Source organism: Carya illinoinensis, chromosome 9 (genome assembly GCF_018687715.1).
Source record: "Carya illinoinensis cultivar Pawnee chromosome 9, C.illinoinensisPawnee_v1, whole genome shotgun sequence".
Lineage (NCBI taxonomy): Eukaryota > Viridiplantae > Streptophyta > Magnoliopsida > Fagales > Juglandaceae > Carya > Carya illinoinensis.
In genome coordinates this window covers 15,642,606-15,659,578 of record NC_056760.1, presented here as the reverse complement: position 1 = coordinate 15,659,578, position 16,973 = coordinate 15,642,606, and the positions used below count along the sequence as shown (strand labels likewise).

The 16,973-nt window shown below is 33.8% G+C and overlaps 2 protein-coding genes, 1 long non-coding RNA gene and 1 other non-coding gene across 5 annotated transcripts; 2 read left to right on the top strand and 2 right to left on the bottom strand.

Moving 5' to 3' along the window:
- Window positions 1–845: 845 nt before the first annotated feature.
- Window positions 846–3,747, bottom strand: LOC122276229. The gene is made up of 2 exons (XR_006228813.1): window positions 2,377–3,747; window positions 846–1,186 (listed from the first exon to the last, which is right to left on the bottom strand). It is a non-coding gene; the product is annotated as an uncharacterized LOC122276229 (long non-coding RNA).
- A 1,278-nt stretch (window positions 3,748–5,025) lies between these two features.
- TRNAL-UAG lies at window positions 5,026–5,105 on the bottom strand. Its single transcript has one exon. It is a non-coding gene; the product is annotated as a tRNA-Leu (tRNA).
- Window positions 5,106–7,480: 2,375 nt separating this feature from the next.
- On the top strand, window positions 7,481–8,789 carry LOC122276228 (glucan endo-1,3-beta-D-glucosidase-like). Its single transcript, XM_043085795.1, has 4 exons — window positions 7,481–7,616; window positions 8,081–8,109; window positions 8,217–8,457; window positions 8,551–8,789. Exons 1-4 carry the CDS (start codon window positions 7,547–7,549, stop codon window positions 8,574–8,576), a joined length of 366 nt encoding a protein of 121 aa, XP_042941729.1. The 5' UTR covers window positions 7,481–7,546; the 3' UTR covers window positions 8,577–8,789.
- A 2,298-nt stretch (window positions 8,790–11,087) lies between these two features.
- Window positions 11,088–14,852, top strand: LOC122276226 (transcription factor bHLH144). Of its 2 annotated transcripts, XM_043085793.1 has the most exons (5): window positions 11,088–11,249; window positions 11,626–11,768; window positions 12,195–12,367; window positions 13,464–13,598; window positions 13,716–14,852. In XM_043085793.1, exon 5 carries the CDS (start codon window positions 13,777–13,779, stop codon window positions 14,488–14,490), a length of 714 nt encoding a protein of 237 aa, XP_042941727.1. In that variant the 5' UTR covers window positions 11,088–11,249; window positions 11,626–11,768; window positions 12,195–12,367; window positions 13,464–13,598; window positions 13,716–13,776; the 3' UTR covers window positions 14,491–14,852. The 2 variants fall into 2 exon arrangements, with proteins under 2 accessions (XP_042941727.1, XP_042941726.1); XM_043085792.1 differs by having other exon boundaries at window positions 13,464–14,852.
- The last annotated feature ends 2,121 nt before the right edge of the window (window positions 14,853–16,973 follow it).

Here is a 16,973-nt window from a genome sequence, read left to right as displayed (position 1 = left end):
GTTTTTTTTTTTTTTAAGTTGAGTTAATCTATTATCAAGTCGGTACATAGAGTATATTATCTATGTAATAAAATTTGATTCGTAAGATTTAAATTTTAAATTTAATTTTTAAATTAAATTATACCATATAAGTATTTTACTGAGCGTGCTCTATACAATAACGAATAGAATAACTTAAGATCAAGCTGGCTTAGAATAGAATAACTTGGATTAATTTTATGAAAGTTGAAAATGTAGATCTCGATTTGGAAATTTGTGGAAACCGAATTCGTAATTAATCTTTTTCTTTCCCTTGTAAAAATGGCATGCATTTTCTTTTGTTTTGGGAGAAGTAAAAAAACTTAATTAAAAATGCAGAGGGTCCAACGTAAACTTGAGAACTCGATCGTTCGGATAAAAAGCAATCAATGTAAACCAAGTCCAAGTTTTGTATAGTTTTGCAAGGAGCAGAAATCAGTTTATAAAGCAAGGGCCATGAAACAAAATATAGGAAAATCAAACAAATACGATGGATGCCCTCGTTAGGAAAATCCATCGATTAGGATACTGTCACTATATACATTTTGACAATATATTATCAGTAAATATGTTGAGGAATAAATTTCACATTGTCTGTAGATAAGGTCTTGGATATGTTTATAAGGTTGAAGCAAACCTCTATTTTAACCGGTTTTAAGAGATGAGTTAGTCTCATGAATTTTTTCATGGTATCAAAATTTGCTACAGGATGAATATAGACCCACACTACTTATCTCGTGACAAGATCCAGAAAAAATATTGACCTGCACATAAGAGAGGGTGTTGAGGAATAAATTTCATATTACCTGTAAACAAGGTTTTGGGCATACTTATAAAGTTGAAGCAAACCTCTTTATTTGAACCGATTTTAAGAGATGAGTTAGGTCTATAAATTTCTTTATGATATCAAAACTTACAACAGTATGTTTGGAAGGGCACACACTACTAACACATGCCAATAATGTCAAAACCGCGGCAATCAGCAACCTTGAGGTCGTACTCCGACTGCCATCAAAGGATGGAACTCAGCAGTCTGTTTTAATCTCATCTCAGTGTCATATTCACACCATTCTCCGTTCATAAATCTCAGCCTTCTTCACTAATCTATCAGAAAGCGAGCAGTCATTTGCATTCAGAAAGTCAATTATATAGGACTGGCTCTTGATATCTGCACGCGCAAACCTAAAAAATCACAGATGGTGAACAAAAGCCTTGTGCTCATGATCTTACACAAATGCATTGCATGCATATATAAATGGAGGGGAGAAGAAAGAAAATCTTGTCTCTGGTCTATGAATACATCTAAATGACTAGACCAAAACATGCAAAGTAGTATTTCACAGTTAATAAGAACGGCCAAGGCATCATATTGGAAAAAGCTCCTAATAGGCACCGAAGAATATTACGACATATGTACTGCACCAATGCATAAGAAAAATGGAATACAGCTACAACTTCAGGCAAACTTGTATGAAAACAATCAACCAACATGCTGCATCTTAACTGTCAAGTATAGAACAAAGCTTGTTAGAAATACCATGTTTGGGATCATGAGCGTTAGTCTAGATTTGGGTCTTTTCCCTAAATTACTGCATTTATGCTTTTAGTAGAAATACAGCTTCATTTGTAGACCTTGGCGGCAAGTCAAACGGATTGTCATTTGACTCAGATGTCTTTTGGCAACCATTTTATCTATAGCTTACAACTTGACTCAATTAGTGTTGTTGCATAATCACTGCAGTGTAAAATATTGGTAACCAATCACTCTTTACTGGTTCCTTCTCATGCTTCCACGTTTTATCTTGCTTTACACTAATCCACTCCTCTGATATAGATGCCATTTCATCTGACCGTTGTTTTTGCTTCTAACTCAATATGTTCATTCTTGTCTAGAAGAAAATATTATCATTTGTTTTGGATTCCACCATCACTTACTGTTTTAACTATCTCCTCAATTTTATGCCATCACCAGATAATACCAGCTAATTGAAAATCCTAAACTCAATCATAATTAAAAAGGTATATGTGACTACTGCAAATATGATTTGCAATTTCATTTTGATTTCCTTTTGAAATACTAACCATTAATTTAGTCAAAGATGATCCTAACCATTATTTTTTGGTTAGGGGCGGCCAGTAAGAATTTATGGATCAGCAACCAATGATGCTGACTAACTTGGTTTCTTCCATTTACCGCCCTTTATGTTTCACACACACACACACACAGAGTCCTCATTGAAAAGAAAAGCACCCCACAATTAATGTAGTTAAGGTTGAGAGTTCCATGTCAGTAGTCATAAAAAATTTAGTTCATAAACATTGCATTAATGAATGAACCAGCAAAAAGGATGTGCCAACCTGATTCTGTGTTGCAGCTGTCCAGCACCAAGGATGATGCACTGAAGGTGAACTATCAGCAATGAAAGCTATTGTACTTGCTTCTCGTATGTTACCTACTACTGATGGGGGTAATTCTCTCATGATCCATAATATAAAGGCTGAGGGTATTGATGAACCTGACAACAGCATGATCTTCATACAACAAGTTACTGTTAAGTTCAATACTAACACTTCTTCAGAAAGATTGTATTGATTGATCCCTACTATAAAGTAGCAAGTTCATGCTATGCCCTGCTTAAATGTTGTCAACAATACCCTATATCATCCACTACAACGCCATAATGGTAACGTCAAAAGAAGTAGACATTGCCCAAGTACATATACAAGAGGAACACCTAATTAGAAATAGAAAAAGATACTAAGAAATGATGTAAACTCAGCCCATTAAATGAAAAAGTTAAAAATTTAAAATTGAAAAATGTTTGTGTTTGAATGGTGTTTGGATGTTGAGATGAGATAGGATGAGATGGTTTGTGAAACCAAACCAGGCCTAATTGTTCTTATATCTGCTGAAGGATGAGTCCTATATTTGCAATTATCAATTTCTAGAGTGGTCAATGATTGAACCCATTGGCATATCTGACTGTCCTCGATATGATAATAAAAAAAACTATGATTTATATGAAAATGTTCATCGATTGATTTTCTGTTCAAGAGAGGGTGACTGATTTTTCAAGAGAAGATAAGTGTTTTGAAGGAGCAGCATGTAAGAGTGAATAAGCGAAGCCTACCCTGGAGAGAGAGAGTTAAATATTTCGGTTGTGGAAGAGATCAGTTGCATCATTACAGGAGGAAAAAATTAAGTTGGTTGGAGTTCATAGGGTTTGTCAAATTGCAGGAGGTAAATCAGAGGTGGTGATCTGTAGCTACTTTTGGAAAGATTGTGAATATTTACTTGTCTGCCTAAGAGGTAAATGTGAGGTGGAGAGTGATTACTTAGCAGGGTTTGTAGTGAATATGGAATCATTCAAAGGAATAGAGCATTGATGATGCTCATGTAAACTTTAGATATACATAGTCGAGAACTTCAGCTTGTTCCTAGATGATGTAAATTTCATCGTTTATTAAGAGAAAAAGCTAAAAGCTCTCACAAAAATTTAACTGGACATACACTACCTACCCTTATTAAAATGGGGTATCACAACTAAAGATGATAATTGTTATGCCCCAAAATGTATACAAACCATATGATTGATACATAATTTGTATGCTTTCATTTCTTATGCCAAACCTACAAGTAACCCCATAAAAAGTTGTGTCCCTTTAAACAGCATTATCTGCAAGGGTCAATTTGAATCAACCACAAGAACCATGAAGTTGATTATGTGATAAACCTCAGGAAACCCACTGCTTAGGTTTTATATCATTGCGGCCTTGGGTTTTATATCATTGTGGCAAGGCCGCAATAAATTAATAGAATTGTTGCACATAGGGCGTATGCCACTAGATGATTTTCCCAACTTCTGGAGAATATGCAAGGATTGTGAATTCTAAACTGCCTGCCTAATCACCCATGAGAGAAAGATCAATATACTGACATATATATTTTTGGCATGGTTCTCTCCAATCTAAGGAAAACCACATCTTTTTGTAATCTATTCAAGAGCTTGCAAGAATTAACCCGGGATGGAGAAGTCGAGGGCAAAATTTTTCAGATGACTAAAACGCAAAGCTATTTATAATTTTACATGAAATTCAGATCAAAATGAGCATGATACAGCAGTAATGAAAATAATGGCTAAGGTGGCAACAAATGAACCTGGGTCAAACGCTTTCTGCATGCTGCCTGCACGTGAGAAATGCTGGAAAGCCAAATATCCAGCAATTAGCAACGAAATAATAGCACCTTCCTGAGTTTCACTGCCAATAAAAAAATGCAGCATAAAAACTATTAAAGCCAAATATCGAAGTACATTATGTAAAGTGCTTATCAGTGAAGTTCTTGCAAGTTATTAACTCTAGGATATTGGAGTTGTGAGTGTCACATTTACTGACTTTGATTGCATGGGGAATCTTGATTTAAAAACTTGGGTCATCTGTGATGTAATTCCTAAAAGCCTTCATGCCCTCAATCTGAATTTCTAAGCTTGAATCTTTGGATAGGAAGATGACAAAGTTAAGAACAGAACAAAACTCATTCTATGATTCATAAAAAGACATCTAAATCTGAAATGAGCTCATCTCTATGTGACAAAAACTTTGGCTCAATTGGTAAAGGCTTTGGACCTTATGTACGTTCCTTCGTATCTAAGGTTCAAATAATGTTGGATGCAAACAATATCTAAAAGTCATCAGATTGAAAAAAAATTTTCCTTAAATTTTCTAAGATATACTTATGAGAAACTCTTTGTCGAGATCCTATGCACTTCTGTTATTAGTATGGACGTTGTTCTCGGACAACAATAATAAAAAAACAATAAATACATGACAACCTGTTAGGTAAACAAAACAAAAACCGAGCACTACTACAAACATAACCAACCATCTACCTGGTGGACTACTCATCTACCACAATGTGAGCAAAGAGCCCATTTACCTTGAATTTGATGCTGTTTTTGTGGTACGGGCATTTAACTGGAGGGCAAAACTAGAGATAAAAACCACAACTGACAGCTGTGGGATTTGAACCCACGCCCTTTCGGACCAGAGCCTAAATCTGGCGCCTTAGACCACTCGGCCAAACTGTCGAATGTTATATTAGTTTCATAAAATGATATTAATAGAAATAAAAGCATCTGTTCAGATATTCCATCCTTGACTAAGAAATGATACGATAGTCCAAACTTAGCTCCTGTTTATATTTAAAGTTGATTTCAATTAATTTTATCTAATTATTATAATTTTTTTAAATTTTTATATAAAATATAATAAATAATTCAAAATTTTCAAATTTTAAAACAATAATAATATTTTATTCAACTTTTTTTTTACTCATCTCATTTCAACTCACTATCCAAACCCCACCTTAATATTAGAGTGCAGAAAGTGTTAACAGATTAGGTTTCATCTTTTCAAATAAAAATCTTAAAATTGGTATCGCTTGGTTATATAGATAAAATGAGATGAAATAAAGGTTGAACCAAATATTGTTAAAATATAATTTTTAATATAATTTTAATTTTGAGATTTAAAAAAGTTAAATTATTTATAATATTTTATTTTAAAATTTGAAAAAATTATGATAATGAAATAAAATGAAATAGAATAGGAAGGTTTGTAACAAACCAGCTCTAAATGGAGTTCCTTGAATTCACCAAGGGGGCTTTTTTCACAAAATAAAACTCTTTAATTATCTTTATGAATTATTGTGATTTGTGAGCCATTGACAAAGCTAATTCAATTTCATTGTTGATCCCAATATGAGAAATGTTTTAATCGAAAAGATTTTATAAAAATAAATTTATAAACTAACGTGAGTTAATGTAGTACGTTTGATTATAAAATTATTTTTATTATAAAATAAATTTAATATATCATATAAAATTATGACAATATATGAATTTATTTTTATAAAAAAATTGTTGTGACCGTTATATATATATATATATATATATATCAAAAGAGTATGTACATATGTAGAAAGCAGATCATGGAGAAAGGTAAAGGTACAAAATCAAGCAGAAAGGGGAAAAAAGTTGGAATCTCAGCAAAAAAAAAAGTTGTAATTTGAAGATGATACCTTCTTTAGCAGTCTGCATCAACCCGTGAACCGAATCTCATAGCCCCATCCCTACCTCATAATAACAATCAACAATATTATATTATGCAGGTAATATACTTTGATGGGTATTTTTATTATTATAAAGCAAGGTATTGGGATGAATATTACCACATGAAAAATGGACATTTTTAGTATCTGTTCCATCTTCAACCCTCCAAAACAACCGAGTGCACATGCATCGTATGTCTTTTTGTCAAGGATTTTCACTCTGTTAAGGCACCTATATCTCTTTGATAAAGCCATATCTGATAGGAACCTCTTTACCCAAAATTCCTAAAAAAATCTGCTTGAAAACTAAGTTAATATGCTCTATCTTATGATATGATGGTTTCGAAACCATCAACGTAAAATAGCAAGAAAAATGTCAGAAGAAGTTATCGGTAAGCTTTCCAACCCCTTATCTTCCAATGAAGTAGTCGTTCCACTACAATGCAAGGTGCGACGCCGGGCCATAATGACTCAGCGTACATGTAAGGTTAAGGGGTGTGCGCATTGTGGGCACCTCCCCATTCCCATACTTAGGTAGAGGAGATTTGCTTACATTCTCTTTCTTGGTTTATTCATTCCACATTCGTAAACATAACAAGGGGGAAAATGTTCATATCTATTATGGAAAAAACACCCACAAAAGGAATTACTTATACAAGCAGGTTAATATATTTATTTGGAAAGGTGAAGATTAATTACAAGTGAAATGAAAATGGCAATTTGAAACCCTTTGAAAACGATTGCTTTCTTTTCAAGAAAACTAATTTGGAAAACTTGCATTTTACAATGGCCAAAACCAAAGGATATCATCTGCACAAAACGCGTGATCGGCCAATACTTTTATAATGAGAAAAGATATTTGTAACTATAAATTGTACAATTACTGTATAATTATTTTGAAAAAAATAAATAAAAAATAAAACATATGAATTTTTTTTTAATAATAAATTTCACTCTTTTCAAAGCGATTAATTTATAGGTAATTAATTACCTGCATAATAGTAGATTTTTTTTAAAAAAAAAAGTTAAAAAAAATCTATTTTTTTTCAAAACGATTAAATGAGTGAGATCCACTATTAACCGTTCATTTCCAAGATAATCCCCCAAGTTTCTCATGATCTTCTTTTGAATCTTTTCACATCCTAATATGGACATGAGCATAGGTGATTAATTATTCCAGACATCCTGTTTACCTCCGGGCCCCCTCGTTTCATCTTCCAAGTCATTTCCCCCACTGGCTATAACAGTCAGTGAACATTATTTACCTCACGGTCACAGCCACGTAGGAAAATTTGATTGTTGGGGGATGTTTCGACTACTTTCACACTGTTTTCATTTGTGTATATATAAACAGACCCCTCCATTACTTATTCCCACAAGAAACTTTTGATTGTTTATAATCTTCACACCATCACTGCCATGGCCAAATCAACTCTGTCACTCCCCCCCGTTCTCCTCCTTCTTCTTCTGCTTTTGTTCCTCAATTCAGGTGATTTTGTAGTCTTTTTTTAATCTCTGATTAGAATATCAACATTATAATTCTAGACTCTGCTTCAAAAACACTTCAATTTTGTGTCATTTTCATTCATTTGATTAATTAGCTCTTCTAGATATCCTAATAGGAACTTGCTGCATTTATGTGAAAGGATCTTGCTTCTTGGATATACGTAGCTTTGTTGGGTTTTCTCCAATGCTTGTTCAACAAACGGGAATTGGGAGGAAATTTATGAGTTGCTGGTTGCAATATTTTGACAAAAAAATAACTGTTTTATTGAAATTTTTGTGAGTATTTCCGCTGTTTTATCCTGATTTGTTGGTGGTATCCCTCCGTCAATGTGTTTTTCAAGCCACAGTCTTCTTGAAGTTTTAGCAAGGAATTATCATGGACTCTCTGTCTACTTCTTTTTCTGCTCAATATAGTTATTCATTTACTTTCTCCGGCTTAACTTGCAGAAGAGTCTCTGAAGGTTGCAAATGCACAGGTACAAAGAAATCCATTAACCCATGTTCCATACCCTTAAACCTGCAAAACCCAAATAAATTGTTCTTTTGACTCCTGGAATTCATCTGATGTTGTGTTGTTCAGCAGGCAGACACCTGGTGCATTGCCAAGCCTTCCTCGAGTGATGCAGAACTGACTGCAAACATCAACTTCTCCTGCGACCAAGTGCTAGATTGCGGGCTGATACAAGAAGGTGGCCAATGCTTTTTACCCAATACTCTTGTTCACCATGCCTCAGTCGTCATGAATCTTTACTACAAAACGATGGGTAAAAATTACTGGAACTGCGACTTCAGGAACTCTGGCCTCCTCTCCCTGACCGATCCAAGTAGGTGTAAATTTACTGTTTCTTGTGCTTAATTTGTGCAGTGATTTTGCTATCCTTTCTTTACTTGTTTCTGGGTTGCAAATTGTTTTGCAGGTCATGATAGCTGCACCTATGTTTAGTAGTCAGTACTACTTTATATGCAGAATGTGATTTCAGAGGCCAGCTTTCAAGATTTATAGGCATACTAGTGTTTCTCTATATATAATACCCTTATGTTTTTCCACTAGAAGCCTATTATTGTGGAAAATATATATACAAGGTTCTTTTTAAAGTGTGTGTTTAGAGTTTGTAATAACATGTGGAGGAGTTCTACCAACTCCGCTTCCATGAAATTTCCTTGATTTCTAATCTCAGAATTGCCTGTTCCTACTGTATCAAAATCACACACAAGTAAACACATCAAAGATATAAAAGTCTGCCACGTCAGTTAGGATAAAAAAAAGTAAGTATTTTTTTTATAACTATTTTGAATCCCATAACAAGGAATGTATTTACACACCGGTGTATCAGTAATAATCAAACTCGACAAGTGGTACAAAAGGTTAATTTTCTGTCTTTGGATTCTTAAGAAGATGATGTCTGATATGCTGTTGTTTGTATTGATAAAAAGTCAGGCCATCACATAAAATTAGATGGTTTGAGCCGCTCAATCAGTGTACATAGACATAGTGTAATTAAAAGATCATGTGTGCTATATAAGCACAAAGGAAGAGAGCACTTGTGAGATGTGTGCAAGCCACTGAAGAAGAGTTGTAACAGATGTTTGAATAGAGCACTTAGGGACAGGGTGAAGAAAGTAGGAAAAGTGGGTGTCATTGAAATTATGCCTAATGCAGAGACATTTCAACTTGATAACTCTGCAACAAGACACCCACCACCACCCATCATCAAAATACCTTTTTTGAATCAAAATGATGGTTGCTAAGATAGAAACACTTTTTTCTATTTGAGAAAGGATGATGAAAGTGGTAATTAGCTTGGGTGACAGGATAATTTGTAATCTCAGTTCCACTTCCCTGCCTGTGATGCCTTACTCATTAAGCTACATTATATTCTTGGAGGAATTTCTTTCTATATATTATGATATATCCTCTTTTTGTTTTTTTTTTTTTTTTAAGAAGTAACCATTTTATCTCATTTCCTTTCTTTCAACATTTCTCACCCTTTTATCTGTTTATGCCATAGAGTTAGTAGCCCTTAAAACAATTATTGTCAAAAATTATGAAAATTCAGTAATTATTAATACATCCTAAAATGTTAAGAGTGAAAGAAACTGTTCATAGCTCGATAATGGTGTAGTTTTCTCAGCATACTTGTAATGGTGACGGCAACGACGAGGATGAGGACGATGACAACGACGACAACAACAATAATAATAATATTGGGGATGATCAATTTAATTAGAGTATGTAGTTTTATCATTAATTTGTGTGTTTTGAGGCCATTGAATAAAAGAAAAGAGGTGATATCTGCTTGCAAGGTATTATCTGCATGCAAGGCAATCCATGCTGCATATCATCAGGCTAGCAAATCCATGCCACAAGAACAATGCTTAGCAATGAGAGTTTTGAGTATCGTTTCACGCCAGCCCAATCATTCTTTCTCTTTTCTTGGAATAAGAGAAAGATGTTAAAAGAGAAAGGTGTTATTTATTTGTTTTTTTTAATAATTAATGGCACCAATATTTCAATTTTAATAATTTACAAAATTAAATTTTATTTAACTCTGAGCAATCAATAAGTTTTATAGAACATAACCACATTAAGAAATTTTATAAAATAAATTCACAAATAAATGTTTATTTTATGAAATCAGTTAGATCTATTTTATAATAAAAATAATTTTACAATATGACGTATTATATCAAATTATATCAATTTATAAATTTATTTTTATGTAATTTTTTTGTAATTAAAATATTTTCCTATTCAGAATGAATAATCTAATTAGTCAGTCTATTAGGATGGTCATGAATTGTGATTTTTTATTCACTCAAAACTTTTAAATTGTCACGCGAAGATTATTATATATTTAATTAAGAAATTTGAGAGCACGTGAATTTTAAATTCTATCTTTCACATCACACCCATGTTTTAAAAAAATCCAACTCCAAATTTGTAGATTTTAAAAAAAGAGGAGTTTTATATATATTTTAAATTTTATGTATAAAATTCATTTTATCAATTTTATTTTTAAATTTAAATTTTAAATTTAATAATTTTTAACATATCAATATTGATATCTCAGTGCGTATTGTCTGAATTATAATATAAGAAAAAATCAATATATAGAATGCATTTTACATTATTTATTAATTATTTACTATTATTTAAAAACTCACTTAAATATATATTTATATTATAATCAAGATTAATTTATATCTGTCACTTTACTATTTTTGAATCTTAAGAGTCAGACAAACTATGGAATTTAAATACATTAGTACAAGGCGTGTGATTGATTCCCACGACAATCCCCATTCGTCAAACTTCGTGAGCCCCACTTCCCACTTCACGCGTGCTCCATCCAACGGTCGCTATCGTATTCACATTACTCTCAAATCCATTCCCCCAACTAAGAGCCAACCCTCGAATCCAACGGCTATTGTTTTCCGATTAGTTTTCTCACTGTTCGAACCCTAGCTCGCATCCCAATAAAGCCCACCCGAGAAATAATGGAACGCATCCAATCCAAACACCACTCACTCCTCTCTCTCTCTCTCTGGAACACTTTCTCTCTTCTGCTGCAACTTTCAGCGCAAATCGGGGGGAAGATCGTTGGGAAAACCCTAGGTTTGGCCCTCTAGTTCTTCTACCCTGTTTATGCGAAACACTGCCTCTCTCAGAATTGATAGTGTTTTTTCATTCGAGATTTATTTTTTTGACAAGTGGTTCGAGATTGATATATATGTTTGTATCTGAAGAGGTCGACGGTTTTCTTATTTGATTATGATCTACGTTTAAGTGGGTCTTTTTTTTTTTTTTCCTATTGTGGATTGGTTGGATCTCATTCCATTTACATTTGTGAATTTTACTTAATTTGTGAATTTCAATGAAAATTTTATTTTCTTTAATTTTCTCTGCAATTTAAACGGAGAGATCTGTGTTTTCCTGTCTTGTGTTAGTTAAAATTTTGACTTTCTATTGTTTTTTATGTGATCTTTTGCAGTGGAAGTTGTGTTCTTTTTCTTGTAGAATTGGGATTGGGGGAGGAAAATCAAGATGCCGTGGACTTCTTTTGTGAACGACAAGATGAACCGTGTTCGCTTGGTGGCGTTCTTTCGTTTTATACTGTAATTTCATTTTAAACGGGTGAGACTATCTCTTTGATTCGCTCTCTCAGCGTTGGTGATCAGAGTTCATTTCTTTGAATCTCAGATTATGAATAAAAGAGATCAACTTTATATGGTTATATTCTGGGCTGAAACAGGGTGCAGAAAGAATTAGAAACTAAATGTAATCATTGTATTGTATGTCCTTTTGTTTTCACCTCATATTTAGAATATTTTCATTTGTTCACAAAAAATGTGAACCTACATCGGTGAAGGTAATAAGTTTAGTATGGACCGTTGTTTGGATGTTCATAGTTTTTCCAGTTCGGTAAGATTCATCCTTGTAATTTTTTCTGTTTAAATTTCTCACTAGTTAGCATTGGTTATGTGTTTGTTTAACCTGACTTTTTTCTCTATGCTGATGATCCTTGGCTGATTTTTCCTGATCTCTGTTGGTGTATTACAGGTGGTTTCGGAAGGAATTTTTTTAGCTAGTATTTGTTTAGTTTGAAACTGGTTGGAGGATTGAGAATGTACATTGGAGTGACCATAAAAAGATACAGAGCCGTGAAAGAAGTAGGGCAGATTAAAATGAGTGTCGGGATCATTGCATACTACCAACTAATACAAGTTTGCCAGGTAAAAATGTTTTCCTATTTTCTTGTCCGCAAGTTACTGCCTTCATGGCTTTGGGTGATTTTCTCTATTTTGTTTCCTTATTTTTGTTTTCCTTCCTTATTTTTGTTTTCCTTCCTTATTTTTTGATCCTTATATGATGATCCTGGTGTCCTTATGACATAAGGAGAGAAGCTTCTTATGGCCACGGCAGTATTATTACTTGATGGGGAAAATGTTTCTAGCTTTTTTTTTATTTCCACATGTTATTTGCTTTATAATTTCCATTTTGTCTTGTATCTCATGTATCGTATAGTGCTTGTAAGTCACTCTATTTTCGATGGGTCATAAGTTATAACTACATGGTTCGCTGTGTTACATTAGATTTTAACCTCTCCATCAGATTCTAGATGTGTCCTTGTGGTGATTGTAGATGGATGTTTATTACAACAATTACTATAAGAATGCATGTGAACAGTTTTTTTTGTAATGCATGAATGATTATGCCAATTTGCTCAAATGAAATTTCTTCCTCAAAGCATGGGTTAGAGGGTGAGATCACGAATTCAATAGGACTAGGAGCCCGCCTGCAAATCACAGCATTGTGGAAGATAGTTCCTATTTGTCTCCTGTATATTACAAAGGAAATGGACGATAGAACTTTGGGACTGCATACAGATGCTGAAAGAGCTCTAAACTATTCTTTTTTGGTATTGATACTCTGTTCCTTTGTACTGTTTCTACCGGCATTAATGGACTTTTCATAATTTTCTTGTATCTCTTTCCTTCTAGATGGGACCAGGTGTCTCTCTCTTTTGTACATCTTGGAAACTTGGGTTGTGCCTTTTGCATGTTTTAATAAAGATTTCTCTCTCTCTCTCTTAAAAAAATAATGCTTGAGTTGTCTCGTATTAGTTAATATTAAATAAATGAAACTTTATTATCCTTTAGATAAGGATGATGAAAAGGGACTTTGTTCCGGATGCTTGGTTCCTATGAAAAAAAAGGAAGGATGACTAAAAGAAGAGAGAGCTTATTTGATAATGATGGAACTAAACCCTTCCTGCTCCATATGACATTATTTGCTTCACTAATAGTGCCTTTCTATATTCTATTACAGGCCGAGTATTTCCGTCAGTTACTTAAACCTGTTACGTAGTTATTTTGAAGTTCTGGGAAGCTGGAATTTTGGAAACTGCCTTTGGTTGCATTAATCCATAAGAAGGCATTGAAAGAGTTGAAGCATTTGATGATGGTAACTGTTTATTTGGAAAAATGGCTCTCTTGTTCCTGTCGATACCATAATTAACTAGTTAGCGGTCCCATCACCTTAGGAACCTTCATCCAATTTGAAATTGTGAATAATTACCAGTGCAGAAGGCAAACTGCTCATTTCTGTGGACTTTGCAGTTAAGTAGGAAATAGGACAAACAATGCAGGGTGACCAGCATTTCCGAGCAAAGGCTGTGCTCCCTTTGACAAATCAAGTGGGCAACTGTTATGTGCACACTCCTGTTGTACCTGCTGTTGGTGCAGTCTTGAATTCGGGTGCTAAGCACTTGACACCTTTTCATGGTGTCGAATTTCAACCTTCTGAGGTTTGCCCAAAGAATTTTATTGTCTTTGATCAGACGCAATACCGAAGCCAGATTATGTTTCATCCAACAATTGCCCACAAATTTAATGCTCCTAGCATTTTTGCAACTAGCGTGGAAGACAATTTTGATGTGAAAGAAGTTGATTTTGTGGAACCAGAGACATCTTCTCCACTGAAAGAGGATTCGGGTGATATTGATGCATTGTTGAGCTTTGAAGAGGATGAACAAGATGAATATGATGATGAAGAGGTTAGCACTGCCCGGACTAATGGAGATTATAGAAGCACATCTCCAGATTCCTTCTCCAACTATTGTTCAAAACCAAAGAAGAATAGATCTTCTTCTATGCAGAAGGCCTCAGGCAGTGGTGAGAGCTGCAACAGTGAAAGAAAACGACAGAAAATGAAGAAGATGGTGAAGGCACTGAGAGGGATAGTACCTGGCGGCAATCAAATGAATACAGTTGCTGTACTGGATGAAGCTGTTAGGTACCTCAAGTCTCTCAAGGTTGAGGTACAGAAGCTTGGAGTTGGGGATTTAAACTATTAGTTTGCCATGGTAAGGATGACTGAACTCCATTTCTAAATTACATATATGTGTAATTTAGGTCCCCACCCCCCACTTTCCCTCCCATGCTTGCTGGTATTAGGATAACATAGTAATTGCTAGTGTTGTAAGAAAAGCCTAGTCGTACTTGTATTAGTGGAGTCTGCTCCACCAACAGTGACTTGCGTGGTTGAACTTACCTTATGTATTTTATTATGAGTCTATGACCTCAGCTTTATGGTAATTAATGTATTGATGGATTGAGATTGGATGAGTGGGTGGATGGATGTGTAAATAACGCACCCTTTTCTGCCGTATTGTAAATTATTTATTTAGTGTTTGCTCTTAAGCACCTGTTTGGTATCTATAATCTCTCGAATTGTATTTCTTTATCAAAATCTAACCGGACATCAATTAGTCTTGATTTTTGCCGTAAGCATGAGTTCCTAATGGATTTTTTGTATATAGTGCAGTGTTACCCCCCCCCCCCCCCCCCTCCCTTTCCCCTTGCGGACCCTGTTATTTTGTATGCACACAGGAATATTAATACATGTTAATGGTGTTAGTGGCACACTTGTGTAGGGTCAGTTGTTTGTCTTTGGTGCTAGATCCAAGTTGCATTTAAAAAAAAAGAAAAAAAAGAAATAAAGGTGCCTCTATAGTAACTAGTCACTTTATGTGAGGATGACATGCTCAAAATCTGTCAGTCTTTTCTTTTCTTGCTTTATTAACAACGCATCTTAGATGCTTTTGTATTTTTGTATTTTTTTTAATCAGAAAAATTGTTCTTATTGTTGGACTCATAAGGAACATGGAATTCGTTGTCATGCATGCATGGTGCTTTTCCCGACCCTCCCCAATCCCACTCCAAACCTGATAAGTTGTGCTTTTCCTGTCTCTCCCCTCTCTAAATGTTTAAGCCCCTTTGACTGGTCTCGCACGAAGCGATAATAGTGATAATTTTGACAAAATTGATTAGATCTCCACCACGTGATGGCCAATAGGTTTTTTTTTTTTTTTTATTTGATGTTGGGGAGCCTCTCCAAGATAAGGCTCTTTGGATCCACTCCTGCCGAGTAAACCCGTCCCATGCACCGTACTCGTAAGTTTTTCTAAGTAGAATTGATTAAATTGCTGGTTTTTCATTATGGAGTGTGCCCCTAAAGGATTGTTTGCATAGGTGTTGAATTTTGGATCTTGAAATAAGTGATATCCTAAGACCAAGACCTTTACCATTTGGGTGAATCTTGATGGCCAATAGTTCTAGGAACAAGGTTCTTTTGATTTTCATTTAGCTTAACATATGAAATTTTCCGATCTCTTTATGTTTTGTAGATGAAGTAGCATTGTCAATATAATATCTATTTCATTAAAAAAAATAAAAAGTGGGAAATCCTTATTTGCAATTCTGGGGCGTGGATGAATATGGTTTACGAGGTTTTCCTCTTATATCTTGATTTGAATCTATTGCTTATGTAGAGGGTGTGGAGCTTTTAAGTATGTTTGGTTAATATTCTTATTCTTAAAGGAAATGAGAGTCCCATTCCCATCCCTATTCCTCAAAGAATAAGGATATATATATATATATACATGCATATTCATAATTCATGTTCTTTTATTTGGTGACAAGTAATAAGTATTTTGTATTAAACACTCACGATGGATTCTTTATCTTATATTTTAAATTATATCACAAAAATTCATTTTTCTATTTTATATATTAATTTTTACAATATATCATACATCAGTTTATCTATTTTTTCTTCATATCATTTAAGTATTATATTTTTTAATACTTTTCCTCTAGTAGAAAATCAACAACAAGAGAAACTAATTAAAAATATTTACAATGATGAATAGTTTCCTCTACATATAGTGGGTTTTGGTAGCAAAATATAAAATAAAGAATGGAAAACAAGATCCATTGGAGGCTATTTTTTAGAGAATTTCTTTATATTTTAAAGAAAATTATATTATAGAACATCTATTGGGAGTGTTTTAGTTATACAAAATTAAACTATTTTATCTTATTTAATTATTACAATTTTTTTAAATTTTCATACAAAATAAAATAAACCAATGTTTTGAATACCGTATCAGATGTCGTACTGATTAAGGCACTAGAACGAAATATTTTGGTACCGGTACCGTTTCGTGTACCGTTTCGAAATAGTCGATATATAAATAAATTATATATATAAATATATATATTATATTTCAAAATAATAGTCTATATATGAATAAATTACATATGAATAAATATGTATATATAAATTATAAATAGTTTGGTACGAATTGGAAGTCAAAAAATAAAATTATAGTTTAAAAAAATGAAAAAAAAAAAGAAGATAAAGGGCTGAAATACCGGCCAATACGCAAGCCGATACAGGCCAAAATACAGGCCGGTACGGTTGGTATTTCAGCTGGTACGAAAGAGGTACCATACCTGTACTGGTCTAGTGATCGATATGGAATGTACAGGTTGG

What these genes read in the sequence shown, in the direction of transcription:
- LOC122276226 (XM_043085793.1), top strand. Translation starts at nt 13,777, where the DNA reads ATGCAGGGTGACCAGCATTTCCGAGCAAAGGCTGTGCTCCCTTTGACA.
- LOC122276228 (XM_043085795.1), top strand. Translation starts at nt 7,547, where the DNA reads ATGGCCAAATCAACTCTGTCACTCCCCCCCGTTCTCCTCCTTCTTCTT. An exon ending in GCTTTTGTTCCTCAATTCAG is followed by an intron (nt 7,617 to 8,080) that starts GTGATTTTGTAG and finishes CTTAACTTGCAG; the next exon opens with AAGAGTCTCTGAAGGTTGCA. An exon ending in TGAAGGTTGCAAATGCACAG is followed by an intron (nt 8,110 to 8,216) that starts GTACAAAGAAAT and finishes GTTGTTCAGCAG; the next exon opens with GCAGACACCTGGTGCATTGC.